Source organism: Microplitis mediator, chromosome 8 (genome assembly GCF_029852145.1).
Source record: "Microplitis mediator isolate UGA2020A chromosome 8, iyMicMedi2.1, whole genome shotgun sequence".
Taxonomy (NCBI): Eukaryota; Metazoa; Arthropoda; class Insecta; order Hymenoptera; family Braconidae; genus Microplitis; species Microplitis mediator.
Window position 1 is genome coordinate 8,707,199 of NC_079976.1, and position 23,839 is coordinate 8,731,037.

Sequence of the window (23,839 nt, forward strand, 5' to 3'; positions counted from 1 at the left end):
ATTAATAAGTAAATGAATAATAAATTAAAAAAATATAAAAAAAAAAAAATGATTTATTTACAGTCTTTTTAAAAATATTTTTCTAGTAACTTAATAATAAATCACTTTAAACGTGATCACTTTAAATCATAAAATAATATATGAGCAATAGATGTCCTTATTATATATTTATACATACATAGTAAATGTAATAAGTATTAAAAAATAATCTAAATTAACGACTAATACTGAGGATTGGGTGAATTCCGTTGGTAATTTTGTTGAGCTTGATTTTGTTGAATAGGACCAGGACTTGGTCTGTTATCACGAAAACTAACGGACCCGATGAATCCAGATGGCGGTGGTGGCGGCGGCCCGGTTGTTTTGCCATAATTGCCTCTATTTGAGCCTTGATAGCTTCCGTAAGCTGAGTCATCGCTTCTGCGTGATATATGTCCGTACATACTTTCAGGTCGACGTGTTATCGCTCCTTCAGATGTATTTTGATTTTGATTATGATTCTGATTCTGGTTCTGATTCTGCGGTTGATGTGATTGGCTAGAAGTTGATTGATTTGCTTGGGATGATGAAACAGATGATTGTTGCTGTGATTCTGGTGGTGGCGCTGGTGCTCGTCCATAAATACTTGATGCTGTTGTGACACCATAGATTCCGTTTTCCCGAGTACTTAAACTTGTGGAAATGCCACGGATACCATAAATACTTTGAGTGCATTGTTGCAACTGATTCTGCATGTTTTGATTTGTACTGTTGTGATTTTGAGTTGGATTGTGCGATGATGCTGACGATGATGATTGTTGTGGAGCACCGATTATACTAGATAAAGGCTCACGTGATGGTAAAGGTAAAGATGCCTGACCCAACCTCATTTGATATAAACTCTGTGCTGGTACTAATGGTCCCGGTTTAGGAATTACGAAACCATCACGTGGTGATGATGTTGATTTAGCATAAACACTTTGTGATCTGTTCAAATTAGCACGAGTCAATGGTGGCGATTTACAGTAAAGAGACTTAGTACCACCATAAATAGACTCGACGCGTTCCAATGCTGTTGTTGTTGGTCCGGAATATATTGATGATGCTCCAGTTACTGGACGATATGTTGCATAGCCACTGGTAAATTTAGGACCCGTTGGTTTATCGAAATCATCATAAGTGTCCTCGTCGGATCTTAATGATGAGTTGTCACCGTCATCAATGTTACGGGATTCACGTGCCCGTTGACGTTTCGAACACAAGACGAATCTGTGGATAACTGAAGCTATCGCTGAACCAAGAATAGGACCAACCCAGTAGACCCAATGGCATTCCCATTTATTTATTACAAATGCCAGTCCCAATGCTCTTGCTGGATTCAAAAATGGATTCTAGAATTTATAAATTTATTTTTATTATTTACTGAATAACATAATTTTTTTTTTTTTATATATATTTATTAGGGTGATTCAATACAATTTTTTTTTCTCTTACCCTCTGAAACGTTAATGGTTAGGAGAAAAAAATCTTCCCAAAAGACGGCGCGTTAGTTCAGGTTTAAGAGCTCGCTATTTTTATTTTAATTTCACATCTAATTTACAGGAGTTATCAGATATTTTTGGCTGAGTTTTTTTCGTAAACAACATCTCTAAATACAAAATACAGACTGTACATCGATGCACTACTGTCTAATCTAGCGAAGTGCGCTTCAATTATTTGATAATCTTAGTTTGTTTAAGCGAAAAACTCGGCCAAAGTTTCCATTTACTGCATTAGTGCAACAAAGATAGTATCGTTTATGGACTTGAGTGTAACAGAGATAAGTGCAAACCCCTGTTAACATGTACAAATTTTTCTTTTCATTAGAAGTTTAATTACTCGTAAGCTATTGAATACTTCTGAAATTTATGCATGTCTTTAAAGCTAATTTCTCAAGTTTTCCAAAACCCGATGACAAGTTATAATTATCATAGTTAAAACGCCAATTGATGCACGGAATAAATAATACTTGAAAAAGTACAGTTTTAATGGTACAAACAATCTTTTCGAGCTCGAAATTATAAAAATTGCAGTTTATGATGTACTTTTCACGGTATCTATTAGTAATTACACTATGAGCTGCAATTTTAATACTTTTGAGTTAAAAAATATTGTATTTACTATCAAAACTGTAATTTTTCCTGTAAGTATTGGTTTTTCCGTGTGCTATCGGAAAAGTATCGATTTTTTATTTCAAAATGAAATTATTAATTTTAATTTTTTTTTTGTTAATTTCAATTGGCGTTTTAATTATGATAATTTTGACTTATCATAAAGTTTTGGAAAGCTTGAGGAATCAGTTTTAAAGATCTATGCATTCAGTAGCTCACGAGTAATTAAAGTTTAAATGAAAAGAAAAATTTTTACATGTTAATCAGATGTGAAATTAAAATTAAAATAGCGACCTCTTAGGTAACCACCAACGTTTCAGAGGGTAAGAGCAGAAAAAAATATTAAACATTTTTTGAATCATCCTAATAATGATATTAATAAATAATTAATGAAAAATAAAATTACCGCTACTAATGTTGAGGCTGTGTAAGCAGCAGCAAGAACACTAGCTGGTGTTGCAAGAAATGCTGAATAATTTTTAGCTGGATCTGCTTTCAAATGTGCCGCAACAATAAACCATGAAAGTGTTATTTCCAAAAACAATTTTTCGTGGGCCAAAATTGAGCGTCCGTTTGGTGGCAGCAATTGGATTATATTTATACTGTAAAACAAAAGGTTTATTTATGATTATTGTATATAACGATATGAGTATAAATGATAAGGTCACATATGGGGACCTTATGGGTAGAAGTGCAATGTATTGCAGTAACACTTGAATTATTTTTTTTTTACCACACATAGGTCATTACCCTACCGCAATACCACGACCCTTGTGTACCAATGGGATAATAAAAAGTAAAACAACCCCCGTTGGGTTATAATGTTTATATTAGCTGGCGACTACTATCGGGGTGATGATACACAACCCCCGTTCGGAACAAGAGTCGCCCAATTTTCACTCGATATGTACAATCATACGGGGTCACGAATAAGACCTTTTATATTAGTTATTCTCTTATGGAACCACATGTGTGGTCCCGAATCATTTATTATATTTTTATCTATTGAAATATATATCAAATCCTATTTATAAATTTTTTTTTCCCAGCTAAGTTTTTTTCCCAGATCAGTTCCAATCGATTTTTTTGAAATTTTCCCGCCAGAAGTAAAACTAATCACGCTAATTACCGTCAATTGAGACCTTTAATTTATTTACTCAAAAAATTTATTATTCATCTAGAATAAAAATTTTTTTTGGAAAACCCACTGACGGGACTTTTGAAAAATTTAAAAATGCCGCCAACTTGACTGAAAAATAATTTTTTCTACGGACTTCTTTTTTCATAAAAATTCATATCATTAAAGTTGAGGTTTTTTTTTTTTTAACTAACAAATATGTGTCCAGAATTTATTGAAAAAAATTTTTAAAACTGAGTATTGACCATTTTTTCACTTGGAGTAAAAATGTCACCGTAATTTCATATGCCGCAGAATAAAATTCATAATAAATTTAAATTTACCATGGGAATTTCTAAAAACGTATTTGATTTATTATAACTGTAATTGAGTAATTGTGTGTTGAAACCTGTTTTTTTACTTTTTATTAAAAAAAAAAAAGTAGTAGCTCGTACGTCCCCTTAAAAATATAATTCTAAAGGAAATTGCACTTGACTCGAGTGCCAACCTGTACTCTATTTCCGCGATTCACACGACGACGGTAACTACAACAGCCAAGGGAGTCGATGGGAGGTTCATGGGGGATGAGAAAAACGAGCCCCTCTTGTAAACGGTACTGATGCGTTGGTATATATATACATATATATATATTTGTATATAGCAATGAACCGCCGCGTGGCAGTGTTACATTTTAAATAAATTTATAACCGATTGTCAGGGGATACTTTTACCCCTCGACATCGCGTTTAACGAGCTATTGATACACCCCTCAGACTCGGACAGACTTTCAAACACTTGTTCTCTTCAATACTCGATGGGTTATCTACAACTTTTAGTTAATCTCCGATTATTCCGCTCGTTTAATTAAACTTAATTAAATGATTTTTTTTTTATTCTTTTTTTTTATTTTACGAATATTTAAGTATGTATGCTAAATAGGATTTATCTGTTATATTTGTTGTTATTATTATTATGTCTATTAATATAATAGCCAAAAAATGAGGGACACGTGCGAATTAAATATCATTATAAAATTACGTGGGAATAGGGGGCGTCATGCATTGAGTTTTAATAGTCGTGGGAGTCATCCCACATTGGTTTTTTTTTGTACTTTAACATCTTTATATGTAATATGACAGCTCACAATTAGGGGTGTTCGTGGAAAAAAAGTAAGCAAAATTTAGAATGTGGAAAGAAAATTAAAACCGGTTAGAAGAAGTTAATTTTGACTTTTGATAGACGGAAAGAAAAAAAATTACAGTTTTAAATAATAATTTCTGTGGAGTTACTTTGGTTCTAATTTTGAATATTACATTAAATTCATATGTGATAAATTATAAAAAAATTGAATATAATTGTTGACATATAATTTTTAAACTGTCAATTTTAAAAATAATTCGAATTAGTCGAAAATTCTGATTTCGAATCTATAGATGTATAGAAAAAAATAATTTCTTGGCCCAAGAAATTTTTACTCGCTCCAAAAAAATTCTTTGTAACATGAATTGAAAATAAAAATTTTCTTGAGGCGAAAAAAAATTTCTAACGTCTAAGAAAATCCTAAGAAAATTTTTGGTTTCATTTCACAATGCATAATTTTTCTTGTGCCAAGAAATCCTTTGTTTCTGTGGAATATTCGATTGGATACAAATGATTCGCGCTCGAAAAAAAATAATTTCTTGGCGCGAAAAATTTTTACTCACCACAAGAAAATTTTTACGTGTTCTCTTGAAAAAATTTCTGTTTTCAATTCATAATGCAAAATTTTTTTTCGCCAAAAAATAGTTTTTTTCTGTACACTTATACTTAGAATATAAGTAATGTACATATTAATTATGAAAACATAATTATATTAATTAAAATTTCTAACTATTTCGTAATAATCAAAAATTAATTTTACGATCCGATCGTAATCAAGAAGGTCAACTACTACATTCATTTTCTTTTTTTTTTAATTACATCATATATGTATATTTATGCAAATAAACATTTTTTACATACCAATTTATTACATAAAAATAAAAAAAAAAAATTGTCTCGATAGTTATTTTTTTAAAAAAAGTATTTGAGTTTCATTCCACATATAGTATTTTTTATTTAAAGAACTCCGTATAAAATACCTAAGGTCTTTTTATATTCACTTTTAATTCTGTGGTATCGCAGTGACTGAATTCTGTTTTGAATTTAAAAGAGAATCTACTGAGCCACTTCCCGCTCGCGAAAGAAAGAACTCGCAGGAAACGAACGAACATGTTTATCTTCTTATATTTTTTTTATTGTCATTCTTTTCCTTGTCACTCTCTTACCCCCCCCCCCCCTCTGTCCCTTTATTTTTTTATTTGTCCAAATACATAATTATTTTTTTCCGAATAAAGACAAATTTAAGAGAAAGTATAAAATCCTAAAGTAATTGTCACTTTTATAAAATTACCGCCAAAAAAGGAGTGAAAGGGCAATGATTATTAATTACTTGTCATCAATATTCCCAAAAAGTGATTAAAAAAAGCATATATTTATATAAAGTTAAATATATATATAACATAAATAATCCAGAAAATAGTAACGGACGAGTCAGGTATCGAAATTCTTTATAATATTATACGGGTGTAGAATAAAGAAAGCATTTGGTACGGCCTGGACAAGATCCTTTTGAGAGAGGGCCAGAAGTTTAAATAAGAAAGGAGAAGAGAAGATAAAAGAAGAAATAACCACCAGGCCGTAACATCATGGCATCGTAAAAGTGTGTAAAGGAAAATGGACGATACGATTGGATGGCAAGGATGTATATAAGATTGTTAAGTATACAGTAAGCGGCGGTAGGACCAGGTCCCTACTTTGAGACAGCAGCTGCAAGTTGGGCCCAAAAAAAATGAAAAAGAGATGATCCTATATATATAAATCGTAGCAGTGTTATATGAAATACGGGGGAAACACGTGCCGGCCACATGTTGCACGGTTGCCTGGAATCTCAAACGACGTCTCGAGGCTTTAACAAAGAATACTAGATGATGATTCTTTTGATCGATGCATCAACAAGCAGATGTTCTTATTATAACATCTAACATCAGGCGATACCAAGACAACTTTTACTACCTTTTTACTTCACCCCCACAAATTTCAATTTTCTTCACTCCTTTAAAAAACTTTTTTTTCTTTTGCTCCCTTTAGATTTTAATTGCCGAGTCCTAAATCGGGTAGTCAGCATAAAAATAAGTGTAATATATAGCGGTATATATTTTTGTAAGAAGAAATATTAAGTAGTAATTTTTAAGAAAATCGAACACGTGTGCGACCATCTGTCGTCATCTTATGCTGCTTTTATTTGATCTTACAGGTTGTTGGTCCCTTTATTTTTGTTTTCCATAAGAAATTCAATTTTTGTTTTTTTTTTTTTAAATCGAAATTTTGTAATTTAAAATTTTTTTAACAAATCCGTTATTTAATTTAAATTTATTATTTTTAAAATAAATATCAAGACTGTATATATTTTTTTTTTTGGTGAAAGTTTTTTTTATTGTATAGGAAAAAATTTTTTTTGTACGTTGGTTATTTTATTTAAGACATTTTTTGTCCCTTTTAATCTTATAATATATAGTATAATATACAATCAAACTGAGGGCGGGAATACAAGTACAGTATAGGCTGCAATAGAAGTAAAGAAGAAGAAAAAGCAAAAAAAATACTATGGCAAGCAGGTCGAAAAGAATTCTAAAGAGAACCCAAACTCATCACAATAAAAAGAACAGTGTACTTTGTACATTCAAATACTATACCTGGATCAGTATAAATTTTTTAATAAAAAAAAATATTTTCAACTACTCACGTACACTGTAAAAAATTGGGAGTAAATTCAGATTTTATTTAAATCCGAAGTCACTCCGCCACGGAGTTCCGGAGTTTTAGAAAAAAATTCTCCATATATACAGAATAAATCGGGAGTTTGTTTTTCCAGTTGAGTGATTTTGAATTGACGCGGATTTTATTTAAATTCACATTCATTCCGGTTCGGAATTTTGATACTTAAAAAAAAATCCCTGAAGGAGTGTACAGAAAAAAGGGATTTCTTGACGCAAAAAATTTTTACTTGCCCTAAGAAATTTGTTTTATTATAAATTGGAAACAAAAATAATTTTGGGGTGAAAAAAAATTTTTTTGGAGCAAAAAAAAAAATTTTCCAGTCCTCAGAAAATTTTAGTCTTCAATTTATAGAGCAAATTATTTCTTGCGCCAAAAAATCCTTTTCTGTGTGAATTTCCCTCCGAACCGGAATTTCAATATCAAAATAAACTCCCCTTCGAAGTGAATTTTGCTCCAAGGGGAATAAATAATTACACGGTCATCCGCTCTGTCTTCATTTCGAATTCACTCCGAAAATTTATTACAGTGTATTGAACATCTAAGTCGCTAAACTTATAAATAAAGTAAAACTCCAATATAAAATTCACCTATCGATAAAAGTACTTTGCTATTAGTGACCTAAACCTGAGCTTAGACAGTTTAAATCCCGTATATAAAGGAGTCTAGACTCTAGACTAGTAAAAATTTACGCAGACCCTGAACCAACACGTAATATTGCGTCTAATCCAAGTTAAATATATATGATTTTTTTCATAGATTTAAACATAAACGTCAAGGAAAGTCAGCAACTTATTTGTTCTGATTTAAAAATCCTGAAAAATTGATTGAATAAAAATTTATATAGATTTATGTTTATATGAATGTGTAAGTAAAAGAGGGTCGAGGCATCCGGTTGTGTCAGGCACATGCACACACACACTTCATTCCTCGTTCAGCTAAATCGACCTCACAGGGACTAGCACCTGCATCCTTACAGCTGTTTCCTCCATTCCATCAGTGACAACCACCTACTTTTTGTTTATTCCAATCCAACATACGAATTTAAAGATACACCAAAAGGTATCTTGCACTAGTTACAGATTTATAAATATCTATATATATTTTATACTCACAAAAGTATAAAGTATAAAGTTGTTATATGTGTATAGATAGATATAGATATATGTATTGAATGCAAAGTATGTGTCTAATACGAACAGATGTAAGGATCCAAGGATTTTTATTTTTTTATCAGGGGGAGGACGAAAAACGTTCGCAGTGTTCTCTTGAGACCTATGCCCTCGTATTTCCAATAGAATAATGCTCTAGCTTTAACTAGAGTATTGTTAGATTATTATTTCGGTACATATCGCACACTTGTTACCTTTTTATTTTTTTTTTATGTGACCTCAAATACGTTTGTAGAAACTCATGGTCTAATGCTTGGTTACTTTTTTTAATCACTAAGTCATGTTTTAGTTTTTTTTATTTTTAATAAAGTTAAGTACCTCCCAATAATAAGCTAATTTTTTTTTTACTCGAAAATTCTAAGGTTTTATTTTTATCATTAAAGGGACCACTAGTGTGAAATTTAAAAAAAATCAATTTTTTTTGCATATTTCGAGTCTATAGTTTCAAAAATAACATGTCAAAATTTCAAGCATATCTTGAATAGTTTTTTTGAGTTACAGCCATTTGAAGAGCAGCAGCTTATCGGTTCTCGAAAATACATTTTTCAAAATTGCTGTAGTTAGAACTCGAAGACAAATCATCCGATCGATTTGATTCGAATTGCAGTTTCGTTTATATATGTTTCTACGTCCCATGAACCTCTAGTTTTCCGATCGAATCAAAAATGTAAATTTGCCAGGCCAAAAATAATCAAATTTTCGCGCGAAATTTGAAATTTTTTTTAAAAACTCGACCATTTCGTTAAATTTCAATTTTTTTCCTACCCGAGGGTCATGGTACGGGAAATTCCTTCTAGTTTAATAAACTTTTTGGTTTTTTTGATTTCCGGTACTGCGAAGGTCGCTGTCACTGCAGCAGTGGGGGATTTTTTTTTTAGAGCGTTACGAAATTGTGAATAATTCGCAGAATTTTGAATTTTTTAGTCCAAAAATTTTATCTTGTATTCATTATATTTCCACAAATATATCCTTAAAACATTAAAACATTCTATGCAGCAGTCTTTTTTAAAAAAATTCCCAAAAATCGTCTTTTTTTTAGGCGGTCACACTAGTGGTCCCCCTTAAGTCAGTAAATATTTTTGTCATACTGAGTTCCGTGTATATTAATAATGTTTATATATATATATCTTTTCTGTCGACACTGTATATATACATATATATGTATATATTAAGAGAAACATTTAATGCTATTTATGTAGACTGAACCCATAAATCTTGTGCTAAAGAAAATCTTCACTACTGTCGCTATAATTAGTCCATTAATTTATTATTATTATTAAAAAAAAACAACGGGATGTCTATTTTACCCGATCTATCTTCTATACAATGAACTTTTATTGTTTAAAAAAATAATATCCGTAATATTTTAGACATACGCAAGTCTTTCAAAAAAATAAAAAAGATAGCAAACAAATACTTGAAAAAAAAAAAAAAGAAGAAAAATAATTAAATGAAAAAGAGGAAGAGGAGGAGTAAGAGTAAGAAAAGAAACATCTGCTGACTATAGATACGAATGAGACCAATTTTAATAAATATCTACAGCGGTTTTTGAAACATGTCCCACCTCGCGCAGGTATTCATTATCTCAAACTCGTGATCCTTTTTTCTTAAATCTCTCCCTCTCTTCTACCTCATACTCCTACTTAAACTTAAACTTCTTTATCATCGTCTTTACTTGATCATAATTCTCAATCGTTTTGGTCCACGAAACATCTGCGGCAGCTGTTGTATACACTTACGTCCGTGTCCGTGTCCGCGTCGGCGTTTTCTCTCCCTCGTCTTTCTTTACTTTTCGAGGTACATATACAAGGCAGGTGCAACTCGACGACGCACGAGTACCTTTATTTTTTATTACAACTACTATTATTATTATTATATTTATTTTAATTCTTTGACTGGCAATTACGAGTACCTCTTGCAGCCTCCACTCATTTTAATTATCTTACGCGCATGATATATGCCTTTTTATTTTTGTCGACTTTTTTTATTTTTTTATGCTCACTCGAGAAAATTTCAGTTTGAAGTATTTAAAGACTCGTCTCCAAATTTCAAATCAATCCAAAATTTTCTAAGTCACCCAAAAATTTTCAAACTCAAAAGTCAACGAAAATCAATTTTTTTTTTTTTTTTAAATCTTTGATTGCTCAGGAAAATTTTAGAAAGTATACTGAAATTATGAGCCAAAATGTTAATATTTAAGGGTCGCTCAATATTTTTGGAAATAAACTTATCGAATTGATTATTTGTTGAATTACTTAGACTATTTGGCTGCCCAATTTTAAAACACAGTAATTGACAAAAATAAAATTCTTGAAACATGAATTGAATCATTTTCACAAGACTCCACTGGGAGTAAAAATACTAAAAAATCGATTTTGAAAAATTTGTCCCTTACTGTGTTTTAAATTTGGACAGTCGTATTTTTCTTTGACAGTTTCTATACAAATAAATAAATATCAACATATATCGTCAGGAAATTTTTGTACGTATTATTAAACAGAAAAACTTGGAAAACTCAGAAAATTTAATTTTGAAAAATTTTTAGCCATCTTTTTTAATTGTAAGTATTTATTATTTGTCTCTCAAAATATCTTTATTACTTAAAATTTGAACGGAACTCAAAACGATTGAAAAATTCGATAAATTTATTATCCAAAATTTTGACCGACCTTGAAGTATTAATATTTTGACTCAAAATTCCAGTACGGCCTGTCCAGAAAAGTTTCAACTAAAGAAGAACCAAAGATTCGAAAAAAAAAGATTTTCGTTGATTTTCAAAAGTTTGAAAATTACCGCGCGACCTCTAGAAAATTTTTGATTGAATTAAAATTTGAAGCTCCAAGTACTTCAAACTAACGTTTATTTCTGTGAGCATAAAAAAAATAATACCACCCTAATATATATAAATATATCAACTAACTTATGTTATATACCTTTCAGTATAATTAATAAATTTGAAAATACTTACAAATAAAGAGCTGCCGCACCAGCGATTCCACCACCGCATTGTGCTGCTACATATAAAGTTGCACGTAGTGGTGATATTTTTCTTGTAATTGCAAATGCCAGTGACACTGCTGGATTAACGTGACCTCCTAAATAAAAAAAAAATATATAAGTACAATATTTAATATCTGTATGAAGATAAGATAAAGTATATTTAAATAACAAAAAGATCTTCCGCTGTTGTAATCAAATATAATATTAATTTAAAAAAATATAAACAATATTTACCGCTGATATGGCCAAATATTAAATAAATAGCAGCAATAGTAAATCCAGATGCAATAGCTGTTGATAGTACAGACAATCCACTTCCGTAAACATTTGAAGAGCAAGCTGCTCCAAGTACAATAAGTGTGAATAAAAATGTTGATAAACATTCAATAGCAATTGCTTTCCATAATTCAAAACTTCTTAGTTCTGTAGACATGGGAATTCTATGACTTTTACTGCGATCTTTTGATTTCGCTTGAATTGCTGATATTTTGGTCAGCAAATTAATAATATGCATATCTAAGTCTCGAGTTGATTCAGCCATTTTTTAATTATTTATGTTATTTATTTATTAATCAATTAAACAAACAATTAATAAAAATAAATAATTTTAAACACTCGCACTGGCGTTGACCTTTGACGGAAGATTCTTTCGTCAATGAGACTACTGAAGAGTACTCATAAAATGAGTTTAAATTAACTTTAATTGAAGAGCATATCTACGGACTTTGCTCACCCTTTCTATTAATTCTAGTTTATTTACTAATTTTTTTTTTTAAGTAAATTTAAATCGCCCTGGCAATTTATTTATAAAAAATTAAAAACTTTTGTTCGGCTGCTCTCCATTTATTCAAATATTTAAAAAATTTTAATCACAAATTTTACTGTATTGATAAAACCACTGATTAATTGATAAATTAAGTCACTGATTAATATTGTTTAGTAAACAAAAAAAAGAATTTTTAAATGTTGATGTTGCCGGTTTGGCAACTTGGTTTCAAGTGAATGTTAAATCTCAAACTAAAATGAAACAAGTGGTCTCAACAACTGCCTGATGCTTCTCTTGCTTTTGCCTGACACCCTGACGAGTTCAGACACCCCCACTCTTAACATCAGCCACCGCCACCACCACCACCACCATCACCACCATCATCTCAACTGTAACCCATACTACTATACCAAAATATATATGTATATATGTAGTCTGTATTTTAAAACGCCGAACTTGAACTCGTAGTCACCCAACACAGTCCTGGTCCTGGAAGAGATCCTTTGGAATTGAATATAATGCTAAAAGTTTTAAACCAACTGCCGGAGGCCAGATAAATTTTACACTACAGACTACAGACCATCAGGCTATTTAGATACACATACCTTAATACCCTTAGAATTTAAGGATGTACAGGTATGCAGTTACAGTATTAAATTTTATTTCACCTTTTACGGAAAATTTTCTTTTACTCTAAATCTCACAATGAAATGTCTAAAAATAGGATAAGTATTTTTACAAAGAAAATATTTTTTTTAATTAGAAACGTTAGACATCTGCACTTTCTGGGATTATTGTTGCGTTTATAAATTTTTTATTATATAACTGTACTATATATTAAAAATTATTTGAATAAAATAAATTGTGATTTTGATTTTTATGGCTTTCAACTGGAAATTTAAAATTACGTAAAAATTTATGACTGATTTTAACTTGTTTAATAACTTTGAGGGATTCCCTTTTAATTTTGAGAAATTTATTTTGACAGTAGTATTTTTGTTTTAAGGGGGACCACTAGTGCGATCGCTTGGAAAAATGATGATTTTTGGGAATTTTTTTAAAGAAAACTACTGCATAGAATGTTTCAATGTTTTGACAATATATTCTTGGATATATAATGAATACAAGATAAAATTTTTGGACCAAAAAATACAAAATTCAGCAAGTTATTCACAATCTCTTAACGCTCTAAAAAAAACCCCCCACTGCTGCAGTGACAGCGACTTTCGCAGTACCGGAAATCAAAAAAATCAAAAATTTTATTAAACTAGAAAGAATTTCCCGTCCCATGACCCTCGGGCTATGAAAAAAATTGAAATTTAACAAAATGGTGGAGTTTTTAAAAAAAATTTCAAATTTAGCGCGAAAATTTGATGATTTTTGGCCTGCCAAAATTACATTTTTGATTCGATTGGAAAACTGGAGGTTCATAGTACGTAGAAACATATATTAAAAAAGCTGCAGTTCGAATCAAATCGATCGGATGATTTGTCTTCGAGTTATAACTGCAGCAATTTTGGAAAATGTATTTTCGAGTATCGATAAGCGGCTGCTCTTCAGATGGCGATAACTCGAAAAAACTATTCGAGATATGCACTCGAAATTTTAGTATGTTAGTTTTGAAGCTATAGACTCGAAATATGCCAATAAATTGATTTTTTCAAAATGTCACACTAGTGGTCTCTCTTAAATTAAATGTGTCACGTTTTATAGCTCCATTATTTAGAAAAATTTGAAATTCCCATAGTTATGTATATGTATATGTATAAATGTTTTGACTTCAGTTAAATATAAACGGTTATTTTTTGTAGAGTTTTAGTTTTAGTTTTAGTAAATTAGTTTATACATTAACTGAGAAATATATCTTTATTTACGTTTATAAATTAAAGATAGATTTTTTTGTATAGATACATTAGGGATATACATATACATAAACATCTGTGAGTTTAATTATTCAGAAGAGTGGGAAGGAACCCTAAAAAAAATTCCGAAACATTGGAGCCAGAGCAGTTGAAAAATTAAAGTTTTGCAGAGTGACGTGGCGCTACGAATTTAAAACTAAATATAGTGGAGTCTACACTAGCCATAGTATATATATATATATATATATATATATATATATATATATATATATCGTTATAATTCTGATCAGATAAAAGTCTCCATTGGCATATTAGTATGCGAGTACTCAAAATATCATGAAAAGTTTTCATTCGCTCAAGAAATATTAGTCGTCGTAATTTTTTTTACACCCGCATCTTATATATATTTACTCTGGCATCCTCTCGAAGGAACATCTGGGCATCTGTTGAAAGTTATTAAAATGGAGCTGAAATTGAAAAAATATTTTTAAATTTTAAATTAAATTAAAAAGAAATGAAACCTTACGTAATAGTTATTAAAAAAAAATTTATTTGAAGTCAATACAGATGAAGAAACAAAAAATTTGCAAAATGAACCCCTCACATATTCATTTTTCCGCTGCAATTTATCTCAAAGTAAAAATTTTTTCTCAACAAATTAAATTTTTTTTTTACTTATCCCCTACCTATGGATGATTTTAAATTCATCTAGGGGCAATCGATCTCCAAATAAATATATTGACCCTTCAAATGTCTAGTTTTGTGCTGTGACTCCTCTGAAATTTACTGACCCTCAATAATCCCAGGGAGATATTTTATTCCCTTGTTTCCGTCTTTTCTGGCGTACAGAAATTTTATAGATAACTTAATATTCTACAGCTACATTCATTTTTATCGATAAAAACTAAGATAAATATATGAGACATAGAATATTTAATAACATTAATTCCCTCATATCATGTCTTATATATTACAGACATTTTTAACTCAATAATTTACAAAAAAAAAAAATCCCAATATCCTCCTAGAAATTATTTTATACCTAATTAAATGAGTTATATATTTGTACTTATAAAAAACTATATAGATTAAGAGATACATAAGAAATTATGAGAACAATTATTTCATTTAAAAGTACTGCTGGTAGCTCGTAGCGACCAATGAATGAGTTCCTCTTTACACACAAACGATGATCTAATTAAATCATGATTCATTGCCAGTGAAAGCGATGTGCTGCCCGCCCGTTGAAATAATAATCTTATCTACAATCGTACAAAAAAGTATAAACTTTATGATAAAACATTTATCGGCGGGAAATGGATAAAAAGTAGTACAGGTAGCGCCATCGAGCGTTGATCGTATACTCACCTGATGATCTATCAAGGTGTGGCAGTGTCGGTGATAGTGGGGTAAATACGTTTACAAAACCAAGAATCACTTTATATACATATATGTATGTTATGTATTAATGCATTACATTGTACAGAGCATGTAGTGCATAGAGTGGGAGGACGCGAGTACACACCATTGAATGTGTTCCAGTTAATGCAGTGAGTCTGCCGCACGCGGCAAAATGGATACTCAAGACAAAGTGCACACCTTTATAGGGCGCGTCACTTTCTTTTGTTTATTAACAGTTAATATTATTAACTGTCAAGATTCGAGATACGGAAGTCAATATAATCAGTACAGTCGCGAAGGTGTTTATTTACCACCAGGTAGTCCTGGTTATCAGACCTATTTTTACAAAGACAGAAGATATGGGTATCAGTCCAGCTACTTGGATCCCATATCTCGAGTTCCAACTCGTGCTCCTGAAGATCGATACCACTTTGGAGTAAGACAATTTATAATATTCTTACAATATAAATATAAATATATGCATGGCTTAATTTACTTCATTATCCATCATCAGCTAACATCTATTACGTGTGTTCACATGATAGCATTTAGAAAGTAAAAGCTATCTGTTTATAATTATGGAGCACAACAATGCGCATTCCGCGTTGTTATTATTAATAAGTAAACAAAAAACATATTTTAATAATTGAGTACATCCTGGGTATTGTTATAATTAGGATGATCAATCGAGGTATCAACATTTGCCAGGGATTCTCGGTCGGTGGCGAGAAGATCTTCAGGGTAGAATGAGACCTGATTCTAAAAAACTTGAAGAAAATCGTGATGTTTATATCAGCACGAATTATGGTAGAGTTCAAGGTTTCAAAGTTAATTTATATGACCATCCTGAAGCACGTCATCGGCCCTGGAGTATGCCTGTTGAACGTGTCACTGCTCAAGTAAATGTATTTCTAGGAATACCTTATGCTATGCCACCAACTTTGGAGGGCAGGTTTAAACCACCTCGGACTCATAGGTTTGTTAATTGTTTTTTAAATAAACTCTAGTAGCATTATCTGAAGAAAATTACTTGACGAATGTCCTTCAGCAAGTTTCTTACGGTAGATTTAAACAAGACTTGAAGACGATGTATTTCATAAGTATATTTGCCAAAGATGTTATCAAGTTTTGCTTAAGATTCTTCTTGAAGACTTACGGAAATCTGTAGAAACAGTCTGCAGCAATTCTTAACTAATATGTCTACTGTATATCAATGTTAGGTCAGAGTTGCTGCAGAATTGCTTAAGATATCGGGTTTCTTTTTCTCCGAATCACTCCAAGCTCAACAACCCAGTGGTCATCATTTAAATTTAAAGTGCTACAAATTGATAATATTATCACTCGATAAAATTATATTGAATATTTAGTGAGTGCCACTGAATTTACTAGACTAATGCTGAATAGACGGCTCACGAAGTAACGAAGTAATGGTGGCCATGTCCAGATATCTTAAGCAATTCTGCAGCAAGTCTGAGCTAATGCATCTTAACAGATTTACTTACCGTATCTTACGGAAGTATCTTACTTCAGACTGATTACCTGACCGTTGATCCGAGGACAATTGATCTGCGACAATTGATCCTTGCGACGATTGATCCGCCGATAAAATATACTCACACACATATAAATGTGAAAAATTACGTCCTTTTTTCACTAATTTTGTGTGCGTGTAAAATAAAAAATATACTCACACACAAATTTTTCACATTTATATGTGTGTGAGTATATTTTATCGGCGGATTAATTGTCGCAAGGATCAATTGTCGCGGATCAATTGTCCTTGGATCATCGGTCGTGTCACCCCTCAGACTTGTCCAAGACTGATGATGCAGACTTGCTGAAGACTGAAGTACAGATTTACGTAAAGCTTTCTTAAGAATGCTACTAGGGAAATTATTAGAATCTAAACACTTGAGTGATATGACAGCAAAAGATTTTCTAAATAATAAATTTTATTTATTTTTTTAAAATAGAGGATGGCAATTATTGCAAGCCGTCGATTGGGGACCAGCTTGTCCTCAGCCGAGTAATTATACTGGTGCCACAAAAGGAATTCGTGATGTTGATGAAGATTGTTTGTACTTGAACATCTTTACTCCTTCTGTAAGACATTTAAAACAATCATTTAAAGTAAAGGTATCACTAAAATCAATTTTATTATTTTAGTTCGTATCCGGTGTGCCTAAATTATATCCCGTAATGTTTTACATTCACGGCGGCGAATTTACACACGGAGCAAGTAATCTATTTCCTGGACACATGCTGGCTGGTTTTTATGACGTCATAGTCGTGTCAATAAATTACCGCCTAGGTGCATTGGGTTTTCTAAGTACAGGTGACGAATACAGTCCAGGAAATTATGGAATTTTAGATCAAGAAATGGCGCTTAAGTGGGTGTATGATAACATCAAATCATTTAATGGTAATCGCGAAGCAATTACACTATTCGGACCTGGTGCTGGAGCTGCAAGTGCCGGATTGCTTATGGTGGCACCACGCACTGCCTATATGGTATCAAAAGTAATAGCACAATCTGGATCAGCATTAGCCGATTGGGCCTTTATCGTTGACAAATATCGCGTACAAAACACATCACGTGTTTATGCTGAATCACTTGGTTGCAATATAGTAAATAGTCAAGAACTATTCAAGTGTCTCTATACCGGGCGAAGTTATCTCGATCACGGTAATTCCGAATTACAGCCGCATGTTGGCATGTTTCCTTGGGCGCCAGTACTGGATAGAAATTTTACTGTACCACCAGATAATTTATATGACGATTGGCGGGCATCAGATTGGCACTTTTTTACTGAAACGCCTGAACAAAGTATCAAAGCTGGTCGATTTAGACGCGATATCGCTTACATGGCTGGCGTTACAACCCAAGAAGCCGCTTGGATGATATTTAATAATGAAACATTGCGTCGAAGACAATATCGTATTGATGAAGAAATATTCAATCAAAAAATTTGGGAAATGGTCTTACGTTATAATTATACTCTCAATCCTTATGGTGCTTACGAAGCTATCAAATATATGTACACATTCTGGCCAGATCCTAAAAACGTAACATTAATACGTGACCAATTGATAAATTTACTAAGTGATTTTCATTATGTTGCGCCCTTTGATAAAATGGCCAAATTGTTGGTTGAAAAAAAAGTACCAGTTTATTTATATGTTTTAAATACAACTATTGAGGCACTTCATTTAGACCACTGGCGAAGAGTTCCACATGATACTGAATATTTATGGTTAACTGGTGCACCGTTTATGGATCAAGAATTTTTTCCAGATAAATGGAAAGTCTCACGTGAGATGTGGACTGATAATGATAGAAATATGAGCCATTTCTTTTTGAAGGCTTACTCTAATTTTGCTAAATATGGGTAAGTTAATAAATTTAATATACTGAATCTTCCCGAAGATCGAAACGTTTTTTGCGCAACGAAAAAAAAAATTCTGTTCGATAACTAGATTTCTGAAATGTTTCGCTCGTAGATGCTGGTGTGCCAGCTAAAAATCTTAGGCCACCCCCAATCTCCGGAACTACCCCGTAAGTCGCCCTTAAGGGGAACCACTAGTGTGATTGCCTGAAAAAAAGATGATTTTTGGGAATTTTTTTAAAGAAAACTACTGCATAGAATGTTTTAGTGTTTTAAGGATATATTTGTGGATATATAATGAATACGAGATAAAATTTTTGGACTAAAAAATTCAAAATTCTGCGAATTATTCACAATCTCTTAACGCTCTTAAAAAAAAAATCCCCCACTGCTGCAGTGACGGCGACCTTCGCAGTACCGGAAATCAAAAAAACCAAAAATTTTATTAAACTAGAAGGAATTTTCTGTACCATGACCCTCGGGCTAAAAAAAAATTGAAATTTAACAAAATGGTGGAGTTTTTAAAAAAAATTTCAAATTTTGCGCGAAAATTTGATGATTTTTGGCCTGACAAAATTACATTTTTGATTCGATTGGAAAACTGGAGGTTCATGGTACGTAGAAACATATATAAAAGAAGTTGCAGTTCGAATCAAATCGATCGGATAATTTGTCTTCGAGTTATAACTGCAGCAATTTTGAAAAATGTATTTTCGAAAACCGATAAGCGGCTGCTCTTCAGATGCTTCGCATTACGAGTCGAGCAAAAACTATTTGAGATATGCACTTTAAATTGTAGTTCGTTATTTTTGAAGCTATAGACTATCGAAGTATGCAAAAAAACGTAAATTGATTTTTTAAAAATTTCACACTAGTGGTCCCCCTTAAGCAGTCGAATTACATAAATTTTTTTTCATTTTCGTTGCGCGTAAAAAGTTCTGATCTTCAGGTACATTATACTGATAGCTAATTTGATTAAATAATTATTTGTATTTTAGTAATCCAACCCCATCACAAATACTTGGATTACATTTCGAAGAGACACAGCAAGGCTATTTGAAGTACTTGAATATTAATACGACATTTAATAGTTCTGTTTTATATAATTATCGCCAAACCGAAAGTGCATTTTGGTCGCAATATCTGCCAACTGTTATTGGACGATTGGTACCAACTTATCCACCTGTTACTGAGGTATTATTTACAGATAATTATGTTACTATTCATGAAACATTAAGCTGCCAAAATTCTAAGTTTTAATTTACTGTCCACTTCCCTATGAATTTATCATTTTATTAAGTTGATCTGGACACGATTCATAATTAAATATATTATTATTATAATTTATAGTATTGGTGGGAACCAAAACAGCCACTTCAAATAGCATTCTGGTCAATGTCAACTGCGTGTCTGCTGCTGATAGTTCTTTGTGTTGTTTGTTGTATGCTATGGCGTAATGCCAAAAGGTAAGCAAAGGTAAACATAATCATATCCATGTAATTTTCTGGGTTAATATGGAAATATTAATATTGGCTCGGAAGTAATTAGCAATGCATGGTAATAACAATTCTCTTCTATTAATCATTACTAAAAATTTTAATGGGTATTTACTTTAAACATAATTACTAACAATCTATAGACTTCCATTTATAATTATATTTTATTAGTAAACTGAAAGCCGAACGGAAATATAAACCCCAAGGTAATTAATTATTAAATCCTTTTTATTGCACTAGTTTATTTTTAATTTTCCGCCCTAACAGATCACTGCACTGCAAAAAATCGGGAGTGAATTCGGAGTGATCTGAATTTTATTAAAATCCACAATCACTTCAAATTTCCTTCGGATTTAACCCGCGTTCACTCCGCAAATTTTTCACAGAAAGATTTCAACTATGAATGGAAAAAAAATTTGTTGTATAAATTTAAAAAAACATAACTATGGGAATTTTTTTTAGTAAATATGACATGATATTTATTATTTTTATTATTTAAAACAGACAATCCGATCACTACTATAGCGGGGACATCCTGATGGTACGAGACGACGAGCATTCGGAGGGAATCGAGAATATAAATCGCGCATCAAAAGACAATTTATATGAATATCGCGATACTCCGCCGCCACAAAAAGCAAGAATACCACGACAAGTAGATCATAGTCATAAAGTTAATCAAGATCATATGGCTCAAAATCGTAAATTCAGTTCAACGCCATCATTACGAAGTAATTCAAATATGTCATTGAGAGATATGCGCAGTGAAGGTTTCGTTACAAGTTCACCCAACGGTCAACCAAAAATTAGTAAAGCTTCGAGTCAATCGACTTTGACTAAAGGTAAAGCTAAGACGCATATTGTGCAAGGAGTTCCTCAAACTGCAGTATAAGCAAACGACTTTTTTTTTTAATCATCGAATATAGTTTTATTTTTTTTGAACACTTATTTTATAAAAAAAAAAAAAAGTCGATTGATCTCATCAAGGACATTCACTTGACATTTTTTTTTCTTTGAGTGAATCAAATTTTTTTTTAATTTAATATTTTAAATATAAATAGAGTAATGTAATTATAATTAAATCCGTCCATTGAAATAATTATATATACATATAACATATATGTAAGTTTATGTATTAATTAATTTTAAATATCATGCCCGCCGAACAAAAATGTAATTTTTGCTCGCTATTGATGCCCAATTTTAAATATAAAAAGAGAAAATTTTATTTAGACGAAAAAGAAACAAAAAAATTTTATATTTATGTATTTTAAAAGTATTTTCTATAATGTATCAAATACATTGCCTTGTTACCGTTTTGTATACTAGAATTAAGGACTTTAATATTATATATATTTAAGAATATATACATCAATGTAGAACAGAGATTTTTATATGTCCAATTACTTGTAAAAAAAATAAAGTATTTATAAAATAAAAATATCTATCATGGATTTGCTATCAAGTATTTTTGTTGTAGTTTAGGGTCCGGCATTAAAAAATCCTACCCTCAATCATTAATTGAATTAAATAATGTTGTAAGAGCTTATTTCGATATAAAGAACTTAAGAATGTATTAGTTGCCAGCAAAATCTTGATGCCATTAACTTTAATTATTTAATTTGTAATTAAATTTTTTTAGCTTCCGACCAAAAGCAGATGAACTTCGTTGGAAAATTTTCATCATTCGAATCCCATAAATATTTACAACGTAATTAAAAATCTAAATTTCGAGATTTCGTTAGAAACGGCGCACCCTTGAGGGAGGGAAAAGGGTCTGAGAGACAAAAGAAATAGCATATTTTTGTGATTTTTTTTTCAACCTTCTTTATAAAAATTCTTAAAATTCGTGACATTATTAAGCATCATTTCAAAAATATTCTGTTAAATTTTCAAAAAAAATATTGAGAAATAAGCCAGTGGTAGCGAAGAGAACAGAGTCACCTTAAAAAAAAGTCTCTATGCGGTAGTCAGGATAACTCATGGCTGTCTCATCTGAAATCAAAAAACCAAAAATATTTTTTTAATACATAAGTTAATCTTGGATTCAAACGAAGGAATAATCAAAATATTCATTTTTGAATTTTCGGTAAAGGTGCAATCAAAAAACTTTGATTTTTACCAAAAAATTCTCCTTTTGTTTAATTACAAAATAAGTAGTCATTGAAAAAATAAATCCTTGGTTCACATCCAAGATAAACTTATGTACTAAAGAAGTCTTTTTAGTTTTTTGATTTCAGAGAAAGCAGTCATGAGTTACCCTGACTACCGTATGGAGACTTTTTTTTTAAGGCGACTCTGTTCTCCTCACTACCACTGGCCTATTTTGCAATATTTGTTTTTGAAAATTTAGCAGAATATTCTTGGAATGTTGCTTAATAATGTCACAAACTTCAAGAATTTTAATAAAGAAGGTACTCTGAAAAAAAAATCAAAAAAATATGCTCTTTTTTTGTATCTCAGACCCTTGTCCCCTCTTAAGGCTGGGCCGTACTAAACGAATTTTTGAATTTTACTTTTCTTTTAATTTATTAATCAATTGTTATTACAGAAATTTTTATAGCTTCCGAAAAAATGTGAAAGACACACTTTTTTGGAAGGTTTTCATCATTCGAGTGACGTAATTATTCAAAACGTAATTAGTAAAGTAAAATTCGAAAATTCGTTTAGTACTGCCGACCCTTATTGTGCTAACCGAATTTTTGAATTTTGCTTTTCTTTTAATTTATTAATCAAGTGTTATCCTTGATGAAGAAAAATGATTTGAAATGATTCAAAACAATTTGAAATGATTTAAAACAATTTGAATCGACTAATATATAGATATACACTTAGCATGGATTAAATCATTTTTCTTAATCAGGGATATTACAACAATTTTTATAACTTCTGAAAAAATGTGTAAGACAAACTCTTTCGGAAGATTTTCATCATTCGAGTGACGTAATTATTCAAATAATTATATAAGTAAATTTCAAAAATTCAGTTAGTACTGCCCACCCTTAATTTCGTTCGCAAAATTTAATTCTGTTTCCTGGTAAACTTTTTGTGGCTTAGTTTTATTATTGTAGACCTAGACGATCTGGACCCTGGGCCCGTTAATAGTAGAAATGCACTTGCGTTCAAATTTCTATGAGCGACATACATTTGGGTAAAGTTTTCATAGGAGTTTTTTCATGCAAATAACCGAATTGGTGCCGCGTAATTCCCCACTCCCACGCACGTTGCGTCATACTGCGCACGACCTCCATCGTGCTCACTAGTTATTTATATATAAAAAAAAAAAAAAAAAAAACGTAAATAAATAAACACTCACCAAACCTCAAAACAGTAAAACCCGCGAGTCTCAGATCTCGTGCTCAGCTCCCGTCAGTGATAAAAAAAATCTGTTCATAAATGAGAAAGTCATTAAATTAAAATTCAAAGTGTCAGTGTAAGTGCTAATTTAATTCAAAAGTGACCAACGGTTGACATATTCGTGCTCGGTAGGTCCAGGTGGATGGTCCTTCAAGTGCGCCAACATTATAAATCTGATGAATTGGAGGTTATAATTTGCGTCTCTTGCTTACCAGCTAATTTATTTGACTTTATTTAAATATTTATTGATATTACAGCACCCAAAAAGTTGTTAAGTTATTAATGCTTGTAATTAAAA

The 23,839-nt window shown here is 31.3% G+C and overlaps 2 protein-coding genes and 1 long non-coding RNA gene across 5 annotated transcripts; 1 reads left to right on the forward strand and 2 right to left on the reverse strand.

The window, feature by feature from the left end:
- Positions 1-52: 52 nt before the first annotated feature.
- Positions 53-12,357, reverse strand: LOC130673259 (neurogenic protein big brain-like). Its single transcript, XM_057478222.1, has 4 exons — positions 11,508-12,357; positions 11,242-11,368; positions 2,536-2,731; positions 53-1,370 (listed from the first exon to the last, which is right to left on the reverse strand). The coding sequence occupies exons 1-4, from the start codon at positions 11,812-11,814 to the stop codon at positions 222-224; spliced, it is 1,779 nt and encodes a 592-aa protein (XP_057334205.1). The 5' UTR covers positions 11,815-12,357; the 3' UTR covers positions 53-221.
- Positions 12,358-15,161: 2,804 nt separating this feature from the next.
- Positions 15,162-21,605, forward strand: LOC130673257 (cholinesterase). Of its 3 annotated transcripts, XM_057478218.1 has the most exons (8): positions 15,162-15,738; positions 15,980-16,278; positions 17,276-17,405; positions 17,469-18,691; positions 19,687-19,882; positions 20,039-20,154; positions 20,356-20,390; positions 20,689-20,869. In XM_057478218.1, the coding sequence occupies exons 1-8, from the start codon at positions 15,475-15,477 to the stop codon at positions 20,721-20,723; spliced, it is 2,298 nt and encodes a 765-aa protein (XP_057334201.1). In that variant the 5' UTR covers positions 15,162-15,474; the 3' UTR covers positions 20,724-20,869. The 3 variants fall into 3 exon arrangements, with proteins under 3 accessions (XP_057334201.1, XP_057334202.1, XP_057334200.1); XM_057478219.1 differs by lacking the exon at positions 20,356-20,390 and having other exon boundaries at positions 15,164-15,738; positions 20,039-20,164; positions 20,689-20,828; XM_057478217.1 differs by lacking the exon at positions 20,356-20,390 and having other exon boundaries at positions 15,172-15,738; positions 20,689-21,605.
- Positions 17,234-23,805, reverse strand: LOC130673264 (uncharacterized). Its single transcript, XR_008990859.1, has 3 exons — positions 23,650-23,805; positions 23,501-23,570; positions 17,234-17,403 (listed from the first exon to the last, which is right to left on the reverse strand). It is a non-coding gene; the product is annotated as an uncharacterized LOC130673264 (long non-coding RNA).
- Between the last annotated feature and the right edge of the window lie 34 nt (positions 23,806-23,839).

What these genes read in the sequence shown, in the direction of transcription:
- LOC130673257 (XM_057478217.1), top strand. Translation starts at nt 15,475, where the DNA reads ATGGATACTCAAGACAAAGTGCACACCTTTATAGGGCGCGTCACTTTC. An exon ending in TGAACATCTTTACTCCTTCT is followed by an intron (nt 17,406 to 17,468) that starts GTAAGACATTTA and finishes TTATTATTTTAG; the next exon opens with TTCGTATCCGGTGTGCCTAA. An exon ending in CTATGGCGTAATGCCAAAAG is followed by an intron (nt 20,155 to 20,688) that starts GTAAGCAAAGGT and finishes TATTTAAAACAG; the next exon opens with ACAATCCGATCACTACTATA.
- LOC130673259 (XM_057478222.1), bottom strand. Translation starts at nt 11,814, where the DNA reads ATGGCTGAATCAACTCGAGACTTAGATATGCATATTATTAATTTGCTG. An exon ending in AATATTTGGCCATATCAGCG is followed by an intron (nt 11,369 to 11,507) that starts GTAAATATTGTT and finishes TTTTTTATTTAG; the next exon opens with GAGGTCACGTTAATCCAGCA. An exon ending in CAGCCTCAACATTAGTAGCG is followed by an intron (nt 1,371 to 2,535) that starts GTAATTTTATTT and finishes TATAAATTCTAG; the next exon opens with AATCCATTTTTGAATCCAGC.